Genomic DNA, 19909 nt, shown 5'->3' with positions numbered 1-19909 from the left:
CCCTCCCCCTAAAATGCTGTCCTAGCAGTGCAGTACCCACCACCCTCCCCCACTTTAGGGATTGGATTACACTTGTGGTTTGGCAGACATTTCGCCACCTTGCTCCCTGCTTCTGGAAGAAGTCCAGTGACGGCACTCAACAGCTCTAGCGTATCAACAGTATATGCTGCGTATTGAACAAACTGCTGTGTTGAAAAACAGAAATCGTAGTGCGCTGCGGTCAGCAGCCGAGTAGCCATATTGGACAGGGTGAGTTCCTGCCGCGTGGGGAGGTTGAGTCAACAGGCTGGAAATATCCTGCAGTTGGTGCTGGCAGTACAACCCCAAGGTTGGAGTAAATCGCTGGAGAGTCTCACAGGGCTCGACGAGCACAATTTTTGCCCTAGTTTAGCCACTGCTCGTGTTTTAAATCACGCAGCTTTAAAACAAGCCAAAAGCATTAGGGTGTCTCCTCAAAACACCTTTTCCGTGCTGTGAGGGCTTTGTAGTGCCGTGTTGGACCAGCCAAGCTTGTTTTTATTTGTCTTGTTTGTGACTGAGTCACATCTTATTTACCCGATAAGCTTGTGCGGATTGTCTTCCACTCTGTTGTGGAAATGGGTTAAAAATCAACAGTATTTACTCAGGTTGTCACATGATGGATTTTTGAGTATAAAGGATATTCAACGTAGCACTTGATTTGATCCATTGGGAATAGGTTGGATGAAAGTGGTCTCTGTATGACAGGTGGTTGGAAAAAACAAGGGAGCTCTTTTTAATGTCAGCCAAACATAAATTGTGAATTGCAACCAATGACTCAGTCCATCGCTCACCCCTCCCTTTCGAAACGCATAGAGAAGCTACGGTAGCTGCCACAGGACAAACATGTCGTCGTGTAGGCCAACATAATGTTGAAACAGGCTTTGTAGAGCTGTTTGTCTGTTCAGGGCTACTGTAGAAACATGGCGACTTTCATGTAAGGGAACCTGCGGTGTATGTATATAAAAACGGCTCAGTGTAAAGTAATAAAAACATATCAGTTCATTATGTAAGGTCTTTATACACCACTGATAATATAGTTATGTATATTATATTGCATTTCTGTCAATGGATCTTCAAAAAAAATGTACACACTGCACCTATAAAGGCAGTATGCATTTTAGTCAACATTCATATCCATTATACTTTTCTTTTTATAATAATATACTATGGTGTATTTGCTGACCAGCACTTTGCTGCTTCACTTGCAAGTGGTGACACCTCTGGTGTCGGGTTGCTTTCTGTCACACCAAAATACGCAAATACGTAAATGGTTGAATTAAAACAGCTTTCTGTCCCGGGTGGTGACCTCCTGCTTTGAGCTGGGAAGGTGATGGATTTCTCAGCATAGCTTTGGCCCCAATCCAGACTGGCACAGTCCCTTATCTCTGAGCCTCAGGCCACTCTGCCTCTAGTTAAAGGTTGGGATAACAAAACTGGACTCTCTCACACACACCCCGCCGAACAGATATGCTTTCACATACACGCGCATTTGTCCAGAATACCATATGCCCACACATGGATGAGGGCAACGTGAGCGTATCCCATAGGAACTCTGGTACTTCAGAGTGCTGCGGCCTGACCGTGTGAGTCCGAGTTGCTTGAAGGCAGACATTACGAAAAGTAGAAAAAAAGAGAATTATTCAATATTGTCAGAGGTCACTAATATTTTATTGTTCACCAGCATTTGACTAGCAGTGCGAGTCATGTGAAAGTTTATTTGTGTGTTTGCAGACCGGTGTAAATATGTTTTGCTTGTGCTGCACGCTTGAGCATGGTTCCGCAGGATTTCCTTTGTGGCATGAGCAAAGCCGCAACTCAAAATTATAGCACCTTTTACCCCATTTGTAAGTGACAGCTGCGTTTCAAAACAGCTCACCTTTGTGCACTAAGGGCAAGGAGAATGTCTTCTGCTGACACGTGTGTGACACAGATGTATGTAAGCTTGTGATTTTGGCTTTTTTTGCCTTTTTAAATGTAAGCTCAAATGTAATCCTGAACTATAGAAGTTTTATTTAGATGTTTCATTAATAAATAAGTTAAGCACATGCAACAGAATTGCTTCGTATTTAATGATATTTCTAAGGAACATAACCATGAGTCAAAGATCAGTCATGAAAGACCGAGTCATAAAAAATTGTCTGTTTATTTATGTATACATATGTATGTCCTAGCATCATGGTGGCAAGCTCGGTTTACATTTTTTACAGATCTATAGTTAAACTATCGTAAAACCGTCTGCATTCCCTGTTTTTAATACACTTGAATAGTGTCTTAAACTCTCTGTGTTCGCAAAGAAGCGCATTTTAAGGACACTTTCCATGTCCCTGGTGAAGCGACTGAGATCAGAGATGGGAATTGGCCTCTCTTACCGCTCACAGGGTGAAAGGTCACACTCTGACTCTCATCGCAGATAAAGAAGCCTTTTCATGTGTTGGCCCCTTAGACCAAAACACACGAACGCTGCATCGCTTTGAACTCATGCCTGCGTTTCTATCGGCCAGTTACGGAAACCTTTCCTGTCGACACATCCTCTCCAATAGGAGAGCACATAGATTCATATGCACGCACACACCGTTCACAGTTTGGTGTGAAAAAATGCTGAAACCGGTGACATGGACTGTTTTGTAATGACCAGCAGCTCAAACCCTGTTTAATCTTGAGATTAAGGTTTTTTATCTTTAAATGTCAGAAGAAATAAATGAATAAGGTGGAGATTTATTTTGTTGTTTTGTTAATAAATAGAGGTACGAGGTAGATTCAGGTTTCATATAGTTATGCACAAGCGTCAGAATTGCTCTGAAACTGATCTTTTAGAGGAACTTAACCAGAAAGATCAGTCATTATACCCTCATGTGTAAAGGCTTTTGTTTCTTGAATAAAATCTACACGGAGCTTGTCTTGAAAGAACGAAAGAATACCTGATGCAACAAAAAATATATTATTTCACCTGCTACTGCTGCATGTGTGTTTACTTTAGCAGGTTTTGTTCGGCAGGAACAAAGCTGAAAAGCCTTTTTAGTTGTGAGGATGTGACGAGGGGTGTGCGATAATGGCAAAACAATTCATTGTCGATTATATCTGTGGTTTTGCTGATAACGATGACAGCCAATAGTTTGCATCCTTCAAAAATGCTTACAACTTGCTGGTAGGATAAATGTTAATAGGTTAAAGGGTTAATGTTGATGTTATTTATGAAAATAAAAGATTTGAAACATATTCAAGATCTTTATTATTGAAAACTGAAGTATTCAAGTAAAAACATTACAAAACACTGCTCTACCCGTAAGCCATGCAGCATACAAAGAATCTAAAATATGACATAAGTCAGCAAATGTAAACTTCTGTCAACTGCAGCACAAGAAGTGAAGCACGGCGTCACATAATGGTGTATTGCTTTAATATAGCAAGTTCCTCATTTCACACTCTTTCTTTCTTGCTTGCTTTCTTTTTTGCTTGCTTTCCTTTCGTTCTCACTTTCCTTTCTTTCTTTTTTGCTCTCTTTCTTGCTTTCTAGGCTTTCCTGAATAGTAGGACTTGGACTGTTTTGGTGGGGTGTGTTTGCATTCAGTCTAGATGTATATATAGAACACTGTTTTAAGACCTTGGTTGTTTTTCATTCGAAGGCGGTGATAATAATAGCATGTTTTAAAATTATCCTGCCCCACATGACAGTTTGGCGTAGGGATGCATATCAATTAATCGCGATTAATCTATAGCAGAATAAAAGTTTTTGTTTACATCATATATGTGTGTGTACTGTATATAATAACTTTGTATAGTTAAATGCACACACATGCATGTATATATTTAAGCAATGTTTACATGTGTATATACATTTGTATATTTATGTATAATTTATATTATATATAAATATAAATACTTAATATATAAATACATTTTTTTCTTAAAATTATACATGCATGTGTGCATATTCATATATACATAATTACCATACACAGCTCACACACATACATGATGCAAACAAAAACCCCCATTCTGCCATAGATCAATCGCGACCAATTGATATGCATCCCTAGTTTGGCGGCAATAAATTCATTCAAGCAGATTTTCATTCAAATGCTCTAGTCTGTTTTTTTGTTTAAAACACTTAATAACCACATTTAAAACATACAATTTTCACTGTCAATTTCGATAGGGTGAGCTGTTTACAAAGCACATTCTGTATAAGTTTTAATCTGAATTATTTAGGACTGTAATGATTAATCGTGCAAATGCGCATTTTCTCAATGAATGAATTTTAATGAATTACGGTGAAATCTCGGCACATCCCAAAGCCAGGGGGCGCTCTCGTGCAGAAACTACCTTTGTGCCACAGAAGAAGTAGCAGTACAAACGCTTTTCCATAAAATGTCTATAGGAATATTTATATCGCTGTTCTTCAAATTGTTTCAGGTATTTTTATGATAATAAAGAATATTTTTAATGATTTTGTTTATCGAGTGTTGCTTTTTTTAAATGCACGTTATAAACGACTCCGACTCATAATGATTTTAGATTGATAAGGACTTCCTACTGACCAAATGGCGTAGTACACGCACAAGCTGTGCATAAAACACGAATCGATTCTGAATAAATTTCAGAGGCATTATTAATGGGACACGCGATTAATCGTTGCAGCCCTAGTATTATTGCAGCAAGTTGCAGTTATAATAATGAATTGGGATTAATAAATTAAATAATAATTACTGTGCTCATTTCAACATATTCAAGAAAATGTATGAAATGTATTATTATAGTAGTGCTTTAGTGGCAACAACATACATAAACCTCTTTTGTGGTCCAAACTTAACTTCCGGTAGACATCCGCATAGAATCAATAACAACAGAGTCCTTACTGTACATTCACACGAGGCGTAAGCGTTAACGCTAAACGGAAGCCGCTTGAAAAGTTGAGAAATGTTCAACTTCTGCCACGAGCAACGGCACTGACGCGGCGCCGACGGATCCACAATTCAGTTCGCTAACGCATGACGTCACCCATTAAAAGTGAATGGGAAGCGTTAATGCTTACGCCCTGTGTGAATGCACCGTTATAGAGTAGTTTTTTTCTGATAACAAGCGAAATAAAGAAGAAGTAAATTAATAGTAATAGCTAAAGCATTTTAACTGCTACACTGAGCCAACGTCACTGTGTAAAATTAATGTATACAATGTAAACTACAGATCCTTAAATTCTTGCCTGGCTACCAAACTTCTCTTCCTACAGCAGTACAAAGCTGTATGCTTACAGTCTCCCCTCGTTTATAGGAAACTTTTTTATACAGAGGTTAGTTTAGCCAGACCGATAAACAAACACAGACCGAAGGACAGGCGTTTAAGTGTGACAACGTGCATGTGTCCGATGAAACCATTTATAAAACCAATATGGTTTTGCAGGACGCTAGTAATGCAGGGCCCTTTAACAGGTGCTTCCTCTGCAAAAGAAGACACCCTGCCAGCGATATCATTGTTAGTGGGTTGTCAGTGTGACTGTGAACACATAATCGGGCTCCTGAGCTGTCATTGCAGAACCTGGTTCTGCTTCTGTATGCAGCTTCTGTATGAGCTAGTAAAACCACAAAATATGTTCGTAACTCCAAACAGTGGTTAATCTCTTCATCATTTACTTACCTCTGTGTTTTTCTATACCAACATTACTTACTTTATTTTGTAGAATAGAAAATGTAGGTTTGGAGTGACTTGTATGCGTGACTGCTGCATGACAGAACATTTATTTTTGGGTTATAAAACACCTCAAGCACTGCAGGCTTGAAATGTGCCTTTTTATTGGCTTAAAATGAGGATGAGGGATAGATTGTGGGAGTTTTTGACAGGCTCGACGATAATTGCTTCATAACAGTAATTTAATTCTTTATTTAATCTTATTCAAGATTTGATATCCCTATTAAATGACTAAAGCAGGTGGAGGTAAATGTGATTGAAATTCTGTCGCTGCAATCTGCCGCCACATCAGTTTTGGTTCTGAGTTCTGTCTCTTTTTTGCTTTTACAGACTTCATCACCAGACCATCATCATCATCATCACCAGATTTTTTGGGGGGTGTTTGGATAGCAGAGCAGGCACCTGTTGGATGATTTGCACCCTGAGCAGACCATGATCTGACGGCCCTACCAGGAGGCCATAGTCTGTCTTTCTTTCCTTCCTCCTTTCTTTCATCAGTGGAGGAAGACGGGTGTGCCCAGCTGCCTTAGACAGGTGGCATAAGGAGAGAGAGAGACTCTCTCACACACACACATCTTCATACACTAAGGCGACTAGTCGCTGTTTGTGGTCCTGTCAGTCTAAATTTTGATCAAACCACACCCCCAACCCTGCCCCCACCCCTGCTCGGCCAATCACAGCAGCAATGGGGAGAAAAAAGATTCAGATTCAGCGAATTACAGATGAGCGCAACAGACAGGTGAGTACAGAGGCAATCTTGTTAGTTCAGGAAAAAAATCATTTATTTTTAAGCTTTCTTTAAATCTAAATCTAGCTAAATATGCACCAGAGAGGCTTGGATAGTTTTAGTTCATTTTACTGTAATTGGTTATGAGTCTTAACGTCCTTCTGTAATCTAGGCAGTTTAAAGCAAAAAATAAATGAAACCATGCATCTTCATTGCATTAAAGTGTTTCTTTTACAACATTTCAGCTTTAACCAATGCTGTGATACTGTGAAAATGCACATTTCTGTCATCACCAAAATGAAACACTCCATCTTTGACCAAGTGATTGCCACATCTAAGTGATGTTAGTAAATGGCTCCATGGTTAATTTGATCTCTCCTCAGATTACCCCATACTATAAATGTGCCAATAGGCAAAACTGTTTTAGCTGTTAGTAGTCTTTTCATCCATGTTTAAGACATTATGGAAGCAAATGAGGGCCGTGTGAAATGTTTTTGTGGACACAGCAGCGGTCTGGAGTTGTGCTGATAGGTGTACTCACTCTTTAAATTGACCAGGTGTTCATACTTAGCCTTAGCTTGCCGTGCTGTATCAGCGCTTTCTTTTTCTCTCTCAGGTGTGCCTGACTAACCATATTTCGAACAAAGTTACAAAAAGTCTATTGTGTAGTTTGTCTGACCTAGATTTGGTCTAATCCTGCACCAAAAATCACAAAAAAAATCCTGCAAAAAATATGCACAATTTACTTTCAAACGATCTGACTTGGCGCATCGTGTCTATTTGATTCTATTTTGACAGACGTGTCTCAAGGATTAAAGGATTAGTTCACCCCAAAATGAAATTTTTCTGATTATCTATTCACCTCCATGTCATCCAAGATGTTTGTTGTTCTTTCTTAAGCCGAACACAATCAAAGTTATATTAAATTATATCCTGCTTTATAATGGCATTGACCGGTGATCAATGTTTCATCTATCTATCATTAAAGTAATCCATTTATAACCCAGTGGGTTAATAAATGTCTCAAGCGAAACCAAAGATTTGTGAGAAAAAGATATTTTGAGCTTTTAGCGTCAGTTATGACATATGTAATGTAAACAGATGCTATAGATTCAGATTTAGCAGCACGTGAAACCGCATTGATTTGCGTATCGTCATATAAGTTGTGACCAAGGGGCAACCTTCCGCTCTCTGTCATGAATCCAACAAGGAAGTGATTTAAACTGCAATTTATTGACTGGCCTCTAGTGGCTCCAAAAGAGAGTCAGTTGCATAGACCCTCCCTCCCCCCATGATAAAATGGCCAAATTTACAGCAGAAATACATTTGTACAGCGTGGTTATATAGCTAATTTTTTTCCTTTCATGACAACTGTGAAAGAGGTGATTTTTTTGTAACTCATCTGTTTCAATTACATCAAGCCTTAAAGTTCTGCATAATTAAAGGAGTTGTCCATTTTCCTAAAAAAATCCAGATAATTTACTTACCACCATGTCATCCAATATGTTGATGTCTTTATTTGTTCAGTCGAGAAGAAATTATTATGTTTTTTGAGAAAAACATTCCAGGATTTTTCTCATATTAATGGACTTTAATGGACCCCAACACATAACAGTTTTGATGCAGTTTAAAATTGCAGTTTCAACGGCGTTTCAAAGGACTCTAAACGATCTCATTTTTGTCATTTTTGACAAGAAAAATAAAAAATATTCACTTTTAAACCACATCTTCTCATCTATCTCCGGTCCAGTGACGCGCCAGCGCGTAATTGCGTAATGCCGTGGAAAGGTCACGTGTTACATATGTGAAACGCACATTTGCGGACCATTTTAAACAATAAACTGACACAAAGACATTAATTAGTATCATTCGACATACAACAATGTTGAAACGGTCGTCTTTCTCCACACTTGTAAACACTGGGGTGTAGTTTCGTATACGTCAGCCGTGACCTTCGTTTAAAAGTGCATATTTTTTATTTTTCTTGTCAAAAGTGACAATCGTTTCGCTAGATAAGACCCTTATGCCTCGTTTGGGATTGTTAAGAATCCTTTGAAACTCTGTTGAAACTGCCATTTTAAACTGCATTAAAACTGTTAAGTGTTGGGGTCCATTAAAGTCCATTAAAATGAGAAAAATCCTGGAATGTTTTCCTCAAAAATCTAATTTCTTCTAGACTGAACAAAGAAATACATCAACATTATGGATGACATGGTGGTGAGTAAATTATCTGGATTTTTGGACTAATCCTTTAAGGGCGTGCATAATATTGGCTTCAAAAATGCTTTTCACAAACCTATGGGTGACTGCATGGACATTACATCCATATTTTTAACAGTTTTTGGTTGTAACATTACAAACAGTCATGAGACACACAAGAACCAATGAAAACCAATGCAACATTTTTATTTTGAGGGTGAGCTAATCAGCGGTGTGAGAAGGGAAAGCAAATTACAGCAGAAAGAAATGTGCCTTCAATTACGAAACTAACACAGGTGCATCAGAGCAGATGCACAGATAGAAGAGGTGTGAAATCCAGAACCACCGTAGAGAGATGACAGCAGGTGAGAGAGTGCGGCCGAGTCCGTGTATGCAGTAAAGGTCAGTAGGTAAGCATCGGGACCTGAGGTTAATTGGATTGAGAGAGAGGAATGGAGAGAAGTCAGGTCGCTGCATCTACCTCCTCTCAACATTCTTCACCGTAATAAAGTTGTCCTCCTGTTGCCATTGGTTACCTGTCCTTTCTATTTTTGATGGCAATTATGTTGCCTGTGTTTATCCTGGTGTGGAGCATATGGGAACATCAGCTCACTTATTTTTGAGGTGGAGAATATTCTTTCACCTAATGGATAAGGGCTTTTATATGGAGCGATGCAGTCGTTGTCCGCTAACACTAGAGCATTTAAGGTTAAGAGTCTTGGGTTTTAAAAGAAAACTTTTTTGCTGTGTGTGAACTAGGACTGTCTTCAGACTGCATTTGTGGTAGAGCATAAGGATGATGAAAAGCCATGTTGTTTACAGTAGAAAAGTGCCAATAGAAAAGCAGAATCCGCTTTCAGTTGATCTCAGGTCAGGTTGAATGCTGTGCAATGATTTATAAAATGATATATAATCAAAGTAGTATCTTGAATAGTAGGAGTATCATGAATAGGAGTATATTTGTGTTTAATTTCAGCTGCATTTACTTGAAATACATTCTTGTTTAAAGATAATAGCCGGTTGCAGATGGTATTATAGGTAAAAAAGCATGCTTATTCTGTAAAAGATTTGATCATTTTTGGCCTTCAAAACCATCATTTTCATCTCAAACCACCCTGTTTCTCTTATCCAAACTCATCTTTCTGTCTCTTCACAGGTGACCTTCACCAAACGGAAGTTTGGTTTGATGAAGAAAGCGTATGAGCTGAGTGTGTTGTGTGACTGCGAGATTGCCCTCATTATTTTCAATCACTCAAACAAGCTCTTCCAGTATGCCAGCACTGACATGGACAAAGTGCTGCTCAAATACACTGAGTACAATGAGCCTCACGAAAGCAGGACCAATGCCGACATCATTGAGGTAACACAAGACATACCAACTCACAACAAATCACAAGGCAACAAATGTGGGAAGCGATATTTGTTTTGTTTGGTGGTTTTGCTGCTTTGTTTCTTTTCTACTTCCTTCCATTTGTGAACCGTGCTAATTTGGTTCCACCACTTATGAAAAGTTGTAGTGGCATAATAAATGGTATGATGATGATGATAATAGCATTGTACTTTTAATATACGAAAATGATAATCCTTTACCATGGTATATATCATGATGTTTACATGGTAGTCCTAATTTGTAAGCTCTGATGTACTTAAAGAATACCATGGTACCTTCCTGTTATTGACAGCATAAGTCCACTATAGTGCAAATTTGATTAGGAAATGCCAAGACTATGCATAAAGCTGGACACAGAGCGTATGTGCGAGAAAGTGTTTGTCTGTAAAGCCACCTGAAGGGTGGTTCTGAGGCTCAGGGGTCTCTATTGCTACTGGCTGACTGCCTGGACAATGGTGGGATGGGAGAGGTAGGGACAGCTGTACCCTCTACCTCCTCCCGCCTTTGGCCAGAGAGAGAAAGTGGCTTACACACGGTGCTTATCCGGTGTCCGTCCCATCCAATAAAGCAATACGGTGTGTGTGAATTCTTGTTGTGAGGAACAAAATGTGGGTTCTGCCCATAATAGGTGCTTGAATTTGTCATTTATAACTGTTAGTTTGTGCTAAACGAAAACAAAACTGTCTTTAATCAGAAGTAAAGGTCAACCAATAAGTTTTTTTCTCTGGCCGATTCAGATATTAAGAAATCAGGGCAGCTGATGGCCGATATATGATGCAGATTTTCTTGGCCGATATGTTTGCTCGATTTTTTTATTTGAACATAATAATCAGAATGTCCTCATCATTAGCAGATATTTTTTAATGCAAAAATTTCACTATTTAAAGGCGCTCTAAGCGAATTGATTGGTTTTAGACCATAAAACATTTTTTGTTACATACAGCAAACATCTCCTCACTATCTGCTTGCTGCCTGTCCGCTGATCAAACTGTAAAAAAACGCGATCTCTGTAGACAGCTCAGGCTCGACAAACGGCAATATCAACATAGTGGCCAAACCTAGCACAACAAAACATAACAAAGTGTTCCAGCCAATAAACGACAAAAAGGATTTGGGGGTGGGGGTTGGGCGCGTTCATGAACGCACGGACGGGCGAGGGAGGGGGAGGCGTTAACTACGCTCCGTTTGTTTGAAAACAGTTCAAACATCAACAGGAAGTGACGTCGCACATTATTCGCTTAGAGAGCCTTTAAGCCAAAGTATTTTAAAAAATGATGACTGGTATTTCTGAAGAGGTTTAAAACCTCCTCCGCACCATGCATTTATCAGACACAGATATTACCTGACACTCTGCTGTCATAATTTTTTGCTCTTTGATCAGTTTTTATAGTGTCTTTTATTGCTTTGTAGGATAAAATCCTTCTTTGGTAGACCTGATAAATTATTTAATCATCATAAAGTTAACATAGTAAACGTCTGAGTTTTTTAGTTTAGAGTGTTATTTAGGGCAAATCTTTCTAAACACATTTACATTCTCATTTCTGAGGCGCTATAAGTGACTGATTGTGCTGACAGTGACGTCTTGTGAGTTCAGTGTTGGACAGATCTGTTGTTTCAACAGTTTATTCAAACGAATCGGTTCAAAGGAGTCAGTTCGGGAATCGACCGAGTTGTGTGCTAATTCACGCTGAGCGGCGCAAAGCAAAACTGGAAACAAAGTGTTACTGTAACAACACGAAAAACAATTCCTCGCTGGATATGATTTGGTCTTCCGACCTTTCGCCATCGTGTCAGTTTTGTTTTGAGTAATATGCACGATTGAGAGATCAGAGAGACAATTTAAAGACAGAAAGGGTGCGCGCGCGGCTCTGCTCACTCTGTCACGCAAATAAAGATCATCACTCATTAATCACATTAAATGAACCCAATCTTTGTGACCGCACGGACGGTGCACCACGAGACATAAGCCCGTCACGCTGTTGTACTGGCTGAATAATTTGCACAATCCCGCCATCGGTTACTTAAGCTGTTTGTGAACAAGCAGAGGCGGACAGAGTACACAGCTTCATTACTTGAGTAAGAGTACAGTTACCCCTTGCTAAATTTTACTCAAGTACAAGTAAAAGTACTGCAGTCAGATGTCTACTCAAGTAAAAGTAAAAAGTACATGTTTTTAAAAGTACTTGAGTATCAAGAGTACAAGAGTACCTTTTTAAATTTTGCATTACTACTGCCACAGTGCACATTGAACCACGTGAGATGATTGACAGCTGTACAGCAAATGATAGAGCTCTGAGGTCAAATCTGACACGAATCAGGAAGAGGAGACACACATCTCACTCCGTTCGCTCTTTGAGCTCTTCAGATCGCATAATTCAGTGGAAAATGAATAGAAATCTTATTCTGTAAGACTAAATATTTTACTAACATGTGATAATTAATCATTATTTCTCCAAATATGCGCAACATTGTACTAATAGCCCTGGCGGATTCTGTATATTTTATGTATTTGAATACAAATAAACCGGAGAAGACGAGAATTAATGTTTTATGAGTGATGATTTCTATTCAAAATAACGAACGTTACAGATTAATCATTTTGCACTCCTGGCATAAATTAAGAAATGAATGTCACTGCAAACCAGTTTGATAAAAAACAGTGGTCAAATGTCAAAGCTGGAGTCTTAAACCTATCTTGTGATGCTGAGTTTGTCCAGATCAAGTAAGAGTGTGATGTTTTGAAAAGTAATGAATTTTGAACAACAATAATCCGGGATCACCAGTGATCCCTGCCGCTCTCAAGGGGTTGAATTTTTGTAAGCGATGATGAAGCTCTGTTTTGGTAAACACAGCAAACACTTAAAGCGAAAACTATCATTAACTTGTTTAGAAAATTAAAATAGTCTGGCGAGGTGGGGCCACGGGTTGTCACATTCCCAGGATGGACCTGCTGTGTCTTCTTCATCCATTGTTTCGTCCATGGTTTCTTCTCTTATCTAAATCTGACTATTGGGACTTTGGCGGAAAGCTGAAGGTGATAGCTGATAGGCTGTCCCAATCAGTGGCGCCTGCACAATCCAATCACGTTTGAGAAAAGGGAAACAACAAATCGAGGGTTTCTGAGATTTTTCTTTTTTTCCTTTTTTTTTAGAAGAAGTAACTTGTACTCACGGTTATGGATAGAAATGTAGTGGAGTAAAGAGTACAATATTTGCCTCTCAAATGTACTTGAGTAAAGTCATGAGTACTCCCCAAAAATAATACTCGAGTAAAGTACAGATCCCTCAAAATTGTACTTAAGTACTGTACTCAAGTAAATGTACTCCGTTACTGTCCGGCTCTGTGAACAAGGCATGGCTGCAGAATCTCACAAACGCAGCCTCACCAAGCTGCAGCAAGAGGCGGCATCACGAGTTCTACAACAACGCTTGGGTGCCCGCAGATGCGCCTGCTTATTAAGCGGCCTAATTTTGCAGCAAAATCGAAGGCGATTTTTTTAAATATGCCAAAAATCTAATTAAAGTGTCAAATTATCGGCCCGGTCAATAAGTCGGTTGAACTCTAATCAGAAGCACAATTTATGCAACACGGCAAAAATATCTTTATATGCAGTATTTTTCTTATTTTTCTAGGAAAAATATCTGAAAGTACTCTAAAGCATCATTGTAAATCATATTAAGACCTGTTTTTTGGAGAATAGGTATTGCATTTTTTTGCTCTTAAAGCAAATAAAACTCTGTAATTTCGAAGCTTAAAAATGAACAATTTGCCACCGGGGTAAAAAATATATTTTATATATATAATATATATGAGAAATATTTTTTTAACAGTTTTTCTTATAACATGCATTAATCTTGTTTCAGGATACTTGTGTATTTTACTGGAACGGTACTGCTTAATAAACATAAATTATAGTAAGACAAGTATGTTGTAGATTGCAGTTAAAGAGCATTTGTTAGGTGAGATGGTAATTTCCACACAGTTTAAAATGTCATCATAGGGTGAAGGCTTGTGTGGTGTCAGATTAATGTGTGTGATAGTGAATAAAGTTTGTATGTGTGTTTGCAGAAGCCCCCAGTGGTATATGCACATGTTTCCTGTTTAGTGCAGCTGCAGAAATCTCTTAAGAAAATGTGTGTGTGTATGTGCATGCACTGTGGTGAGGGCGTTGGGCTGCTATGGGCCACATCAGCTCAGGCCTGAGTGGGCTAGTGTGTGTGTGCGTTTGTGTGTGAAGGCTGTCTCATGTAATATTGAGAGGCAGCGTGACAGCAGAAGCCGACCTGCTGCTTGGTTCCCAGTGTTTGGCCTGATTAAAAAAATCAAGTTCTTAGGGGCAGTACCATTCTCAGTTGACTTCCTGTACTTTATACCCAATAAAAACCCCATCCTCTCTCCTCCACCTATCAACAAAGGTCATGCAGGTCATGAAATAAATGAGTAGGAATTTTTTCATTTGCTGCTTGGACTTTCTGTCGCTCTCAAGCAAATAACAAAATTTTGATAAGCCAGTGCGCCGCCTATAAAGGCAACATTTTTCTCGTACGCTTTTTCAGACATCACGTCTATTCCTAAAGGTAGACAACTTAATTATGCTGCCTCCTAAATATTACATCCAATGTCTAAAGTAGCATCAAATGCATTCTTTGTAGAAAAGACAGCCCAAGTGCATTGTGGCGAGCTCTGTAAAAACAATTAAAGATGGAGGAGGTTTGTTCAGTGTAAATTAAACATTGATGCATGTGTGTTATGTATTTTAATGCTAATAAGTATAACACACTCCTGGTGCATGGTGCCTCTATTATATGACATAATCAAATATCAGAGACTCTTGTGCATGAGAAGCATGATTTATGTTGCTGCCTTTGTAAAATGTATCAAATCAGTCACTTATTGAGGTACCAAGAATGTTAGGATTCTGTCTATGAAGGCGGCTCACTGGGTTTTGGAAGGTTTTGTCTATCACAAACAAGAAAAGAAAAAGACAAAAGCGACAAAGATTCACTGTGTATAAATTATAAAGTGCCAGCACACACGTTCACCCAGAGAAAAACCCTCATACACCCTACAGCTTGCTGTACGCACACGCATATTCAGGCAGGCATGCTTTCACACTGATGCATGACTGAACAGACGCATATGTACGCACACAGCCTCTCTTCCTCTCTCTTGCTGTGTATCTCTCTCTCATCTCTTAGCTTCCCCCGTGTTGCACGTGCTTTGTGAGGGTGTGTGTGTGTGTGTGTGTGTGTGTGTGTGTGTGTGTGTGTGTGTGTGTGTGTGTGATTGTATGGGGGCTGCCTGCTTCTTCTGCCAGAGCTTGTTAATCTGCTTGACTGCAGATCCCAATCAGGAGAGAGACTCGGAGAAAGAGAGACTTGGAGAGGGAGGGGAGAATGAAAGGGAGATGAAGAGTGGGTGTTTAAGGATGAAGATCCTGTAGATATGGAGGGAGAGAGGCTGGTATTGAGAGGACGGGATGCTGAGTGGAGACAGATGAGGTTTGATGCAAACCTATCAATGGATACGATCCAGTCTCACCCTACATTATTTCCCGCATGGGTTTCTGTTCAAGTAGTGTTTCAAGTACCAGCTAACCCTCATGTTATAAGCCGGTATGCTTACATATTTTCTGTTAAATACAAAAAAAGAAGTTACAAAGAACCTTTGCACTTCTCTTTACTATACAACCGGGTCAGTGACAAAAACAAGATGAGAAATTCATTTTTTTAACTTTGTTTTAAAAGCATGCACCAGGTTTTTTCAAAGCACAGTGTATTTATGTTAATTTTATGCAATAAAAAATTACATTTGCACCATGTTTATGAAAGTTAAGACTGAGTGGACCTGAAAATGTCAAATGGTGTAACTGCCAATTGCGCCAAAGAATGAGAAATATTAAGTATTTTATCCACCTTGATGGCAGGTAAGCGTAGTCATCAAAAAAAATATTTTAAAATATAATTTTATTAGTTATTTCTAAATGTACATTTTAATTAGTTTTTGTAATATTTGTCCAGACACATGCTGAAAACAGCTCTGTTTTCTAAATAATTTTTGCTAAAAATGATGTAAAATGTATGTAAAAAAATCACTAAACTAGATGATTATATTTATTCCACAATTTTATTAATATATTTATATAAAAAAAAATTAAATACAAGTTACACCAATTGACAGACTGGTTACACCACATTGACATTTTTGCATTTACCGTATTTTTCAGTCTATAAGCCGTGCTTTTTTTCATAACTTGGCTGGTGCTGCGTCTTATAGTCAGGTGTGCCTTGTAAATCAGTATGAATTAATTTAGACATTTATGAGGCAAGAGACAACATTACCGTCTATAGCCGCGAGAGTCTGCCATATGCTGCTTCTGTATTTATGTAATTCAATGGATTCAGTAATGTGGAATGACGAGTATGCGAACTTCACGCCAGTTGGCTTGTTTGGTTAATTTAGCCTATTCAACCTTCCAAGTAAGTTCTGTATGCTATGGTTTATCGTTTAAATAACTGATAATATTACTTTAATGTACAGACATCTAATCAGCCTGCTGTTCAGTTTGCTATTGTTTGGTTGAATAACTTGCCTTTCCAGATTAAATGTCTGTTCTTAAATGTCTTCGGCTTGGATTTTGTCAAATAATTTTCTAAATAAACGTGACATATAGTCCACTGTGACTTATATATGTTATTTCATCTTAATGACGCATTTTTGAATGATGCGGCATATACTCCAGTGCGGCTTATAGTCCGGAAAGTACGGTATCCCCCAAATATTCTTTCAAATGAAATAAAACCAGAAATTTTAGACTTGGTCCTCAAAAAAGAGAATGTATGCAAGAAATCTACAAATTTATTTTGAAATTTTAACCCTTTTACATTTTAATTAATCCAAACAGACGTTATTGACCCAGCAATGTCTTTTACATTGTCTTTGTGTGATCAAAAAAAAAAAAAGGTACATTGTTCCTTTGAAATATTACACCATACAGGCATGAGGGAAAGTAAATATTCCAATTTGTTGGCATAAATTGTCCTTTTTCTAACTTCGAGTACCAGGCCACGACCCTGCCCACTTCTCTCTGTGTGCTCCCTTCGGCATAGTCCACGTCAGCCAGATTCCACTGATTCCCCATGTGTAATCTAAACTTTGTTGACCTTAAGTAGCCCCTGTACATGCAGACCAGCAGGACGAAACTGTCCCACCATGAGAGCCCAGATTAAAACCTCTGGGAATACTTAGCATTTATAAACCACAGAAGCCTCACTTTTAAAGCCCGATCACACGGACAACGACTTTACCGCTGAGGGAATGTCAGGTTGCTGTACATGAAGATGTTTTCTTTTCCTGCCAAAGAATGCAATAATGGGCTGCACAACTGCTTATATGCTAGCTTTTGAAAATCTGATCACGAGTTATATGTATTGGTGGTAAAAGTAAGATGTTATTCTGTTTTGACAAGGTATCCATTTCCTCGCTCGTATCTGCAGGGGAAAGCGTCTATGTGTAAATTTTAGCAGTGCATAGTACATCATATCACAAGCAAGATGAACGATCATTCATGCAGAACGCTGACAATTTCTAACACTGTTTTTTTATGGATTTTTATTATATTCTAGCACGCAGGTAGAAAGAAATCATACTGAAGAGAAATCATTCACAGTAACATTAAACTCCTGCCTACACTTGATTTCAGGATCTCACAGTAGACGGCTCACATCTTTACTTATCACATCACTCCTCGTTTGCATAAAGTTAAACTTTACTCGACTTTGACCCGTCGCTGTCATTAATGCAGGTTATTATCAATGTGAACTTGGCTTAAAAAGCACTACTTTTAAATGGATATTGAGCTGGAAAATCGAACTAAAAGTACTTATAGTATCAGCAGTTTATTTCAAGTGGGACCAGTGCTGTTAGATTTACACGATCGAATAAGTGTGATCTCTTCACCTTTCTCTCTATAAGAGATGAGAAAGCTGTGTGCTGGACTCCAACTAAAACCTTCTCAATATTGTGTTGATATACTCCTGCTTATTCTCTCAGAACCGCCTCCACTGTGGGCTGAGCCGTGGGCTATCAGCCCAGATCAACTGCTTAAATGACTCCATTAGCCTCATGTATGAGTTATAGTAAGGCTGGCTTGATAATGACAGACATGCAGCCTTTAAAGGAGGAATTGGGGACATAGGGAGGGTTCAAAGGGGCCACTAATATGTCACATGAGCGTATCTAGACGCTAGTGTGTATATCAGGCAAAGCGGAGGCTATAAGCGTGTTCTCGAGGGATGGCTGGGGGGGTTGCAGCCATGTAGGCTTCGCAGCCATCTACGCTTTGTGCGCTACAAATGGGAGGTGACATTATGTTCTGCCTATGTGGACATCAGCATTCGCTTGAGCATCCTGCTACAGTCTCAAAAGAGAACGAGAGGAAGATTATTTGCATATTACCAATATTTAAATTAGCATTGATCAATATTGGCGATTCTTTAAGTTTACCCCGAACACTTGGTCTATTGGAGGTGGGAGTTTCAAAGAGGATTTAAGAAGGTGGAATCAAGGACAGAAAGGTGGAGAACGAAGGAAGGAAAGACGAGAATTTGTGATAAGCAAGCAAATAAGCATTAAGAAACGACAGGAAATGAGATGAAAGACGTATGAAAGTTGAAGGTCGAGGGGTTAAACCGGTGACATAATGTGAAGGCAGGAAAGGGAAGCTAAAGAGGAGGATTGTGCAGGAGGAGGGAAGGCGGTAGAAGGGGGTGGGGCCGAACAGAAGGAGGTTAGCCAATCACATGCAACCGAGCTCTGCAGGGGAATCTTCCCTTGGCAACACAAACAAGCACCCACCCCATAACCGAGAGACAGCAGGCAGAGAAATACAGGGACAGGTGAACAGATGGAGCAGACAAGCCGATCAGCTGACCCTATCCTTACTGTGAATGTGTGCATGTGTTTAAAAGGGAGAGTGTCTAGGGAGCTCGTTCAAATGCTTAGATGTCATTTCTTTTTCTGTTATTTCATATTAATCTTTACTGGTGTTTGCTGATACAGAAATCTCTGTTTCTGTTGCTCTAAGATAGGGTTTTGGAAATCCTTAACCCCAAATGTCACTTTTGGCTTGTAGTGTGAGGAACAGATTTTTAGTTTTTGCCTTGGATGATAAAATAAATCCTGTAAACTTGAATGAAAGGAGGAACTGAAAGCAGACCCTGGGATAGGCCGGAAAGTTATGCAAACCCAAGCAGCATTTTATTCCAAGAAAAAAAATCAGATGAACCAATCAGTGTTAATCTTGATAGCTGCAGATCAGTTTGCTTCGTGCTGTGTTTCATTTGCAGATCTATAATGTCACTGTGACCTCCGTGAGAAGGGCGAGAGCAGTGTGAAAAACAGTTTTCTGTTCAGCTTTGAGACTCCCAACAAAGCTACTTAGAGAAAAGCTTGTTTAGAAAATCTTTCCCAAAGCTGTTTTCAAGCTGAAACAGACAAACCCAAAACTCCCTTCAGCTTCACTTATTTCCAACCTACGGTTGTTTGTAGGCTGTGCATTCATTGTATTCACTGTATAAAATGAATGTAGCCTTTCACCTCCATATGAAACATTTTGCTGAAACGTATTTGTTCATAAACTGAATGTCGCACATAACAGTGTAGGTTTAATAAATCAGTGTTGCATTGACATTTGTGTTACCAAGTGTGAAAAGTGCTTCTCTCCTTTTCTTCTCTTGAACGCTTTAAGACATTGAGAAAGAAAGGCTTTAACGGTTGCAACAGTCCAGAGCCGGACGGGGACGATTCGATCGACCAGAGTCCGTTGCAAGAGGACAAGTACCGCAAGAGCGACGAGCTGGATATCCTCTTCAAACGCTACGGAGTGAGTA

At 39.1% G+C, this 19909-nt stretch overlaps 1 protein-coding gene across 1 annotated transcript in view; it reads left to right on the top strand.

The window, feature by feature from the left end:
* Positions 1–19909, top strand: part of mef2d (myocyte enhancer factor 2d) — a 66951-nt gene that overhangs the window by 23123 nt on the left and 23919 nt on the right. The window contains exons 2-4 of the mRNA XM_055210198.2: positions 6034–6442; positions 9786–9989; positions 19768–19902. Coding sequence (XP_055066173.2) covers positions 6389–6442; positions 9786–9989; positions 19768–19902 — 393 coding nt within the window. The 5' untranslated portion in view covers positions 6034–6388. The remainder of the gene's footprint in view (positions 1–6033; positions 6443–9785; positions 9990–19767; positions 19903–19909) is intronic.

The sequence above is a fragment of the Misgurnus anguillicaudatus genome, chromosome 10, assembly GCF_027580225.2.
Source record: "Misgurnus anguillicaudatus chromosome 10, ASM2758022v2, whole genome shotgun sequence".
NCBI classification, from domain to species: Eukaryota; Metazoa; Chordata; class Actinopteri; order Cypriniformes; family Cobitidae; genus Misgurnus; species Misgurnus anguillicaudatus.
Note: the sequence above shows the minus strand (reverse complement) of the source record. Positions and strands in the feature narration are given on the sequence as shown.